Source organism: Gracilinanus agilis, chromosome 5, assembly GCF_016433145.1.
Source record: "Gracilinanus agilis isolate LMUSP501 chromosome 5, AgileGrace, whole genome shotgun sequence".
NCBI lineage: Eukaryota > Metazoa > Chordata > Mammalia > Didelphimorphia > Didelphidae > Gracilinanus > Gracilinanus agilis.
In genome coordinates, this window is record NC_058134.1 from 149,751,983 (window position 1) to 149,761,408 (window position 9,426).

General features: G+C 40.3%; 1 protein-coding gene across 3 annotated transcripts in view; it reads right to left on the reverse strand.

Moving 5' to 3' along the window:
* DLD (dihydrolipoamide dehydrogenase) overlaps positions 1 to 805 on the reverse strand; it is a 31,187-nt gene extending 30,382 nt beyond the window's left edge. For all 3 annotated transcript variants that reach the window (XM_044678524.1, XM_044678525.1, XM_044678523.1), the window contains exon 1: positions 703 to 805. In XM_044678524.1, the coding sequence (XP_044534459.1) occupies positions 703 to 741 (39 nt within the window). In that variant the 5' untranslated portion in view covers positions 742 to 805. The remainder of the gene's footprint in view (positions 1 to 702) is intronic.
* Positions 806 to 9,426: the final 8,621 nt, after the last annotated feature.

Sequence of the window (9,426 nt, forward strand, 5' to 3'; positions counted from 1 at the left end):
TCTCCCTCTCCCTCTCCCTCTCCCTCTCCCTCTCCCCCTCCCTCCTCCCCTCTCCCCTCTCTCTCAAGCCTGGCATTTGAAATGGCTTCCCAGTTCCTTGAATAATCCCTAAAGAGGGTAAACCTAGATTATTTCAAGGTCCCCTCAAACTTCCACTTCACACACTGTGAAAAACAATTGGAGAAGGCTGTAGTGAAGAGAGATAAAGCAAAGGAGTAATTCTCACAGCCTCGACAGTCTGGCTCTAGTCAGAATAGAACAGCCTAAGAAGATATTCTGCTAGGCCACGTATCCCAAGCACTGGGGTGGGCAGCGAACAGAGTGGCTGGAGATGAGTAGGTGAGCGCAGGTTACGAGATTACCTGGTGGAAGGGCTGGGACTCCCGGCTGCAGACGGGAAATAGCCTCCCGTCCCGTCCCGCCCCGCCCCCCCCTCCCACGAGCTCACCATAAAGCAAGGCCAGAGGGAGAGAGTGAGGGTGACCGCGCGAGCGCCCCGGGAGTAGGCCAGCAGCGGAGCCCTGGGGCAGTGAGACCGAGAACAAGCTTTTCTCCACCCCTAAGCAAGGCTGGTGAGGGACCAGCCCAGGCCGCAGTCCTAACCCTCAGGCTTGGGGCCTAGTCCCGTTAACTAGCCGGCCTGTCCCCACGGGCTCCCCATCTTCCTGACAGACCGCCCTCACCCTTGGTACTGTCCCTCACCTTGGCCAAGGCGCAGGACACGCGACTCCAGCTCTGCATTTTTCTCTCGGATGACCCTACCGCCTCAGTACTTCACCTCCGCCAAAGGTTTTTCCTCAGCTACACCAAGGACTCAGGGCGCTGCGCCTGCGCATCCGATTCCTATCCGGTCCGCTGGTGAGAGCTCTCGGATTGGCTGGAGCGCCCAGGGCCTCCACTGAGCGAAGTCCTCCGAGACTGGGAGTATCCTCGGGGAAGGGTGGAGCTATGCAAAGGAGACTAGGGCTTAAAGAGCTCTCGCGGAGTTTATTCTCTAACTCTCTCTTTAATTCCTTTTTAAAGAGAGGAATTAGTTAGTACACCGGAGAATCATCAATCTCTGCTTTGGAAACATTTGTTGGATTTTTTATACTTTTTTACATAGATTTGGGGAACTAATAAATGTTTTTGTTTTTTTTTAAACTCTTACCTTCTGTCTTGGTATTGACTCCAAGGCAGAAGAGTGTAGGGTGGGCAATGGGGGTCAAGTGACTTGCCCAGGGTCACACAGCTGGGAAGTGGCTGAGGCCAAGTAATAAATGTTTTTAAATTGTCTGAAATTACAATTCAAGACAGTGGTTCTGAAACAGAAGGTCAGTGGACCTTTTGACCTGGGAGGTCAAAACAATTTTGAAAATAATACTTAGAAGGCTGCTAGGTGGCCAAGTGGATTGAGAGCCAGACCCAGAAACTAAGGTCCTGGGTCCAAAACTGACCTCAGATACTTAACAGTTTTGTGACCCTGGACAAGTTCCTTAACCCCCATTTTGCCTATCCGTTACAGTTTTTTTCCTGGAACCAATATGCAATATTGATTCTAAGATGGAAGGTATGGGTTTTAAAAAGAAAAAGGAGAAAAGGGCAGCTGGGTAGCTCAGTGGATTGAGAGTCAGGCCTAGACACAGGAGGTCCTAGGTTCAAATCCGGCCTCAGCCACTTCCCAGCTGTATGACCCTGGGCAAGTCACTTGACCCCCATTGCCCACCCTTACCATTCTTCCACCAATGAGACAATACACCGTAGTTAAGGGTTTAAAAAAAAAAGAAGAAAAGACTACTTAGATGTTATCTTTTCTAATATAGTAAATATCAAAGCTGTAACCCACATAAACAAATAAAATAATATTTATAAAGTCCTTTTATTATAAAGTGCCTGGAACGTGGTATTCATTATACAAAACAGTTACTCCCTTCACTCTTAAGCCTCAAAAAAAGCTGTTTGGGGTTCTCAGTAATTGCTGAGTGTAAAGGGATCCACAAACCAAAACATTCCAGAATGAGAGAAAAGAAGGAAAAGTTAAATCTCTGCTTTTCAGACTTCACTGCATTTTCATTTACTTGCAATGCAAGGAGTATAGAGAATAGAAAGCAGAGCCAGAGGGGCAGCTATGTGGCTCAGAGAAGAGACAAACCTATAGAAGGGAGGTCCCTAGGGTCAAATCTGGCCTCTGACACTTCCTAGCTGTGTGACCCTGGGCAAGTCACTTAACCCCCATTGCCTAGCCCTTATGGCTCTTCTGCTTTGGAACCTATCCTTTCTAAGATAGAAGTTAAGGGTTTATTTAAATTTTTTAAAAAAGCAGACCCAGTGTCAGGAAGTACATCTGACATGTACTGGATATGTGACCCTGGGCAAGTCACTAAAACTCAGGTTCCCCAGGAAAACTCAGTGTGACAGAGAAGATGATGATTTGCACTGATGGAAGGAGATCCCATCATAGGGAGCTAGAAGTAATATGATATGATGTTCTTCAGTTATGTGGGACAACTGGCAGAGAGCCTTCAAGGTCAATATTAGGAACTTTCCTGGGATTTGGACACGACTTGTATGGTATGCAGAGATATGAAGATTTCAACTGATCAAAAATTCAATTGACAGTTTTTAGGTACCAGATAATCTCCATTTAGTGCTTCTTTTTCTACTTCGAGTGAGATCCCTGGAAAGCAGAGGTCTATCCTTCTTTCCTTTCTCCAACACTGTTCGTTCTCTTTAAAAAAAATGTTGTAGGGGTGGGAGGATTATGAGAATTTTTTTTTTAATTAAGGGCCCGGCTAAACAAAGTATTGGACAGAAAAAAGTCAGTCAGACTAGTTTTTACTCTCAGGGTAGCCTAGGACATTTATTCCTTGCTAGATCCGGATATTATGGGTTCAAAATCTCGTTGACACACTCACTAGCTGAGTGATGGTAGACAAGTTCATGGCAAGCATATACTATGATGGCAGGCTGATCTTTATGAGCCTCAGTTTCCTTACCTATAAGGCAAAACTAATAATAAAGGTTATTATGAGGAAAATAATCTATAAATACAAGCGCCTTTATTAAAAAAAAAACACTGCTTGTGATTGACAGGCTTCATGGAGACTTTGCAGACTCTTGACAATTGATCATCTAGATGAGTTCTTGGACCACAGGTATCATATTAATTATTTCCTTTGCAACCCTTCTTAATGTCAAGTATCTAGTGTACAATAAATATCAAGTGACTGGTAAACTAAGAAGCTTTTGGCTTCTTTTTTTATCATGAACCATTTTTTTTTAATTTTTTTCATCATCTTTCCCTGGGTTTAGTTTAGAATTGAAGTCCTAAGTATCAAAGGATAGGTTTGTTTAATTTGAAGAGTCTTGCCAAGTTCTTCATGGGATTTCTTCATCTCTTTATCCTCTACAACAAAATAAACAAATGATGGGCAAGCAAGTTAATATTAGAAAATCATGAAAAGACCTACAGTCTCCATGTTCTCTTCCTCCTTCCTTCTTTCTCTACCTCTCTCCCCAAGATGGTAAATAATCTGATGTAGGTTATTCCAGTTGTTAAGCTTTCTTTAAAAGCTTAAAAAAGATGTAGCTCAGTGGATTGAGAGCCAGGTCTAGAGATGGGAGGTCCCAGATTCAAATCTGGCCTCAGACACTTCCCAGCTGTGTGACCCTGAGCAAGTCACTTAACCCCCATTGCCTACCCTTACCACTCTTCTGCCTTGGAGCCAATATACAGTATTGACTCCAAGATGGAAGATAAGGGTTTAAAAATTTAAAAATTAAAAAAAAAACATAGCCAAAAACAAACAAAAAATGAATGTAATCTTAGGTTGTATTAATAGAAGAAGAATGTCAAGAAGAAGAAAGATAATAGAAATATTGTATCATTGTACCCTTATCTAGAGTACTGTGTTTTCTTCTAAGTGCCACAATTAAGTAATAATTCCTCATATTAAATGTATTATATTGAATCTCTGGGAGCCAGGAGTCCACACTATGATTGACAGGTGGATCCATTGGATGCTGGAATGTTCCCAGAGAGGCATGAGGACACAGGAGAGGGGGGTGGGAGGGGGTATAAAACCACCCTGGCAGCCCTGGCAGGGGTTCCTTTCTTTCCCTGAGACCTGAGATCAATGGATCCTGGTCTTTTGTGAGATTGAGACTTGCAGACTCAGCCTTGCAAGCTCCTCCTGTTTGTTCCTGTACCATCAACAACCTGTATCAGACCACCATCTCTGATTCTCCTGCCCCTAGATATTAGGAAGTCAATCATCTTAGTCATCTAGTTTCCCAGGGCCTGGGAGGGATCCGGGAAGTGGGCAGGAGAAGAAGAGGGTGGAAAGGGGTGGATATCTCAAAGACTTGTTAAGCATATCATCTAGTAAAAAAACATCATACAACAGTTTGCCTACTCTGGTGTGGCTGTGGCCAGGTTGGACCAGAGAGAAGCTAACTATCCAGATTCATTACTTGCCTAAGGTTTAGAGATTTATCATTATCAATTTAATTAGGGTCTCCCAATACCTCTAATCCAATCCCCTTATTCTTCTTTGTTTAAATACAATCAAAGTTTTAAAGTACCTTCCTGAAGTGGTTATTCAAAGCTTCTTTGGGAAGGGAGAGATGCAGTCAGATGCCAACATTACCAAGCTAAAGAGCCCATTATATAATATCAATTAACCCCAGGTGGGTCCTGAAGGGATTATCATCCATTGACCTAAAGGATCTTGCCTGGGCACTGTTATAAAGAAGGGAGGTGTCCTCTCCTCCTCTCTCTATACTTCATCTACATACATCTAGTAGGAGTAATATTATAACAAATGCTATTTTGTGGTTTGCTTCTCAATATGTAAAATCATATGAAAAAGAATGATGGATAATTATATGTAGTATTGTCTCATAAATCAATGAGAAGCAATGAAGAATAAAAACTGTTTAAAGAAAGCTTAACAACTGGAATAACCTACATCAGATTATTTACCATCTTGGGGAGAGAGGTAGAGAAAGAGGAAAGGAGGAAGAGAACATGGAGCTCAAAATGTCAGAAAACAATTGTTGAAAATTGTTTCTATATGTAATTGAAAAAAAGAGAAAATGTAAAAAAAAAAAGCCTTGGCAAGATATCTAACAAAGTAAAGTTACTTCATTGGTATTAAAGGATAAAATAAAAAGGAGACTACATACAGAAGAGAAATGAAAATCTTTTGCTAAAATTATTTTAACAAACTATTTTTTCTACCAAAGATAGTCAAGACATCACATTTGAGCCATAACATTACAGTCCCAGATGAGCTTACAAAGGAAGGAAGACTGGAACTAAAGAGAGCAAAGACAAGAAAGCATTTGGATTATGTAGGAGATCATACTGGAGGTGGCACATCCTGGAGGAGGACATTGATGAACCAGTGTGGAAGGTGTCTGAAGGAGGGGAATATAACAAAGGTAGGGGGGGAAAAAATCTCAGACCTTATTAATATCCAAAAAAGGTAGACAGAAGGACATAAATAATTACCAATCTACGTACCAACTATACAAAATCTTTATTGGTAACCCATATACAAATCAAGGTCATTTTCAGTTAAGGTATTAGTAGGGAATAAATTGGTTTTCAGAAGCAATATAAGGAAATTGATAACATCTTTATCTTTTCAAAATTAATAGAAAGATACAGAAAATATAAAATCTCATTGTGCTTATTGTTTGTCAATTATGAAAAAGTATTTGATTTGGTAGAATAAAATGTCACTTTATATTGTCTTGCAAAATAGGTTGCCTCTATATATGAAGTTCATTCAAGATTTCTTAGAAGATAAAAGAGATAGTCTTATTCGATGAGCCTCTGATAACAGTCATCAGTCAAAGTATAGATTAGGTAAATATTATGGTTGCCAAAGGTAATTACCACCATAGTGATCAGAGATCCAGTGCAGAACTGAGGTCAAAAGGAGATTTCCTATGAGTGGTGGCATCCTACAGATGTTCCTCTTTGTGAGTGACTTGTGCAAATTGCATTGAACTTCAGAACATTGATAGAAAAGACTTATAATCACCTGAAGAAGTCTGGCCTCTCTCTCCACACAGGAAAAACCAAGTGGATTAAGAATGTCAGTTGCTGAATTTCAATATATATTTGGATGAACACCCTAAAGAGATTTTGCAATAATGTGGATATATGGCTATATGACAACTAGGACAGAAAGTACATATGAGCAATGAGTTGTGCCCAAAAGAACAGAAGGAAAGGTAACTGGATAACTTTCAGGATTGCAAAGCTTATTGACCTCAAGCTTCTCATGAAAGCAAAGACTCCCTTTTTCAGCTTTAATTCAATATTAACAACTTACTAGTGTTGTTACATGGCAGTGAGACACGAAACACAGGACAGAGCATGTATGAATGGATAGTCTGCCTTGCTGACTTTCAAATGAAAAAAATCAGAGGTCAGAGATTAATCTGTATCTGAATTTTAAGACCTGGAAAGTGCTCTATACATATTGTTTCAAGTGAACTTTACAACAACTCCACCACATACAGATATGACTACCATTTTATAGGGAGGGAGGAAAAGTTAAAGGGAGAGAGAGAGGAATGGAGGAAGAGAGGAACAAATGAATGAAAGGAGGAAGTGAAGTGGGTAAACACACAGGGGTTTCTAGTGGGGGAAAGGGGATGAAGGAGGAATGGAGGAATGAAGGGTGAAGAGGTATAACTACCTTAGACAAATACAAATGGGCTGTGACAATTTGAGTGAGTGGCAGTTGGGATCCAACTGACTCTCAAACTACATCAGCCAGGAATGCCTACTTACTATGGAAAAGAAACAACAGGAAGTTAAAAAATCACTATTTAATAATGAATTTAAAGGATAAGAGATGTAGGGAGAGGTCACCCTAAACTAGGCATCTAAGGACAAAACCCAGGGACTGGCAGCTGGGTCAGGATCTACACTATTCTAACCCAGGCTGGCTGGATTAGCCTAATGGGCTGGAAGGTGAATGCATGTCTCACAACTTGAGTTCACTTCTGTTCCAGCGATGATCCAGCACAGGTCCTCAGCAAAATTAATCCAAAGGGAGAATGAAGGCAGTGAGCTAATTCAGCCTGGAAGTCCACCTTTCAGAGCTGTGATCAATGCTCACTCGTGCATTTCCTGGCAGAACAGATGACTCCTTGATAGAGAGAAAGCCTCTCCTGGGCTCTCCACTATAGAGCGTTAACAGCATCACCACTGTTCCTCCCCAAAACAAAGTCCTCAGGAAAGGCTTCCTTCCTTGCCACTATTCCATCATTGGAACCTCTAGATCTTATCTGACAGCCTGGGTGCTAATTTCACTAAATGTCTAAACTCTTACTTTCCCTCATAACAGAAGGGAGGAAGGTTATGGAGAGAAAGAGGAAAGGAAGGAGAGAAAGAAGAAAATAGGGTAGAAGGAAGGAAGGGAAGAGAAAGAAAGGAATGGAAAAAAAGAAAATAAGCATTTATTAAGCATCTACTATTTGACAGGCTCCTTGCTAAGCACATTACAAATATTATCTCATTTGATTCTCATAATAAACTATAGAAGAGGTATGTGCTTTTATTATCTCCATTTTATAAAGAAACTGAACCAGATATAGGTTAAGTGACTTGTCCATGGTCACACAGCTAGTAAGTACTTAAGGCAGAAGTTGAACTCAGGTCTTCCTGATTTCAAGTTCTGAACTCTATCCACTGCAATGAAGCTGAGAAGCCAAGCTCTAAAATTCCATTTTTTAATCTAGTGTCTGACTGGTTACTTAAATGATTACATTTCATTCTTTCCAGATGTAACCAAAAGGTGGCAGTGTTTAGTCCTAATCTCTTTACTGTTCAAGGAGGAGTATGAACTGGAGAATTAGAGGCAAAAATTTCCCACGGAATACTGTATCTTTAGAATATGAGGTTGTTAAGGTAGAAGTACATAGGTGCTTGGCAAAAAGGATGCACTCCAAACAAGTAAAATATCAATGACTCCCTTAGTGTGATATAATGAATCAACAAGCAATTCTTGAATCACATAGTACTTGGATGACTCTCCTCTCCTTAAGAGATAAAGTGGCTAGGGAAGCAACTTTTTGTGTTGCACCTATTGGACTCTCAGACCACAATATTTAGGAAGCAGATAGATATGATTTTAGTCTAGTACCCATCTCAGAGATTAGAAAACAGAATAGTAGCCAATCCCCATAGCACTTTTCTTGTTCTTCTCAGGGCAGAAATCAAAATGTTCCTAGGAGAGGGGTTGGTAAGATTCCAAAGATACTTATCACTGCCTTTTACAAGCCACATGTAGACAACCCATGGGGACATATGTCTTATATGGACAGCACATGCCTTAAGTTTATATTAAATTGGTATTTGTTTTATATTTACCTTTGTTTCCCCAAAGAGAATATAAATTCCTTGATTCTTGACTTCATTTTTGACTTCAGGGATGCAAGGAAGGGACTGTTTTGTTTTCATATCTTCAGCACTTAGAATAGTGCCAGACCCATAGTTGGTATTTTTAATGTCTATTGAATAAATGAATGAATAGATGAATTATTAGCAGTATCTCATCAAAGGAGTTCAAAAGGAAAAGCATGTTAAATAGTAATTCATAAGATATAAAAACCCTAACATTACACTGAAGCATCCTGGAATGGATGCATAAATCACTAACCTCCTTCCTAATGTAATCTTATAATCTTATAATCAGTAGAGAAATGCCCTTTTACAGAGCTATCTCACTGTTATATTACTAAACCTAAGAATACTCGGTAACTCCATCTCAGGAGATGTGGTGGCTAGGGAAGTAACATTTCCTTCGTCAAGTTTTCTGGTGAATCATTAAGATATGTAGTACTCACATCATTTCCAGATACTTCTGGAAAATTGTTGGATGGGTAGCTGGGTGGCTTAGTAGTTTGAGAGCCAGGCCTGGAGAGGGGAGGTCCTGGGTTCAAATGTGACCTCAAGTACTTCCCAGCTGTGCAACCTTAGGCAAGTCATTTAACTCAGTTGCCTAAGCTTTATCTCTCTTCTGCCTCAGAATCAATACTTCGTATCTAGTTTAAGACAGAAGGTAAGAGTACATACATATATACAGTTGTCCCTCACTGTCGGGAGCCACTCAGAGAAATAGGGTCTTTTAATAGGATCTCTTATCTGGACCCCATCAAGATCAACGCAGTTTTTGCAAAGCCCTGCGCTTGTGTTTGTGGCCTGAAAATCAGGACAAAGAATGGATGGCTTATTCAGAAAAATTTGACCCCTTTCTGTGACTCCTTTTATTATTGAAAGCAGATTAATTTAATTAATTTAATTTTTTAGGATAGCCTCAAGTTTTATAAAAAGTACCCTATAGTAAACCAGCAGTTAATGAGTTAATAGTTCTTTTCCTCAGCTGAGGATAGCAAAAATTAGCTGAAGCTGTGTTTTGTTTT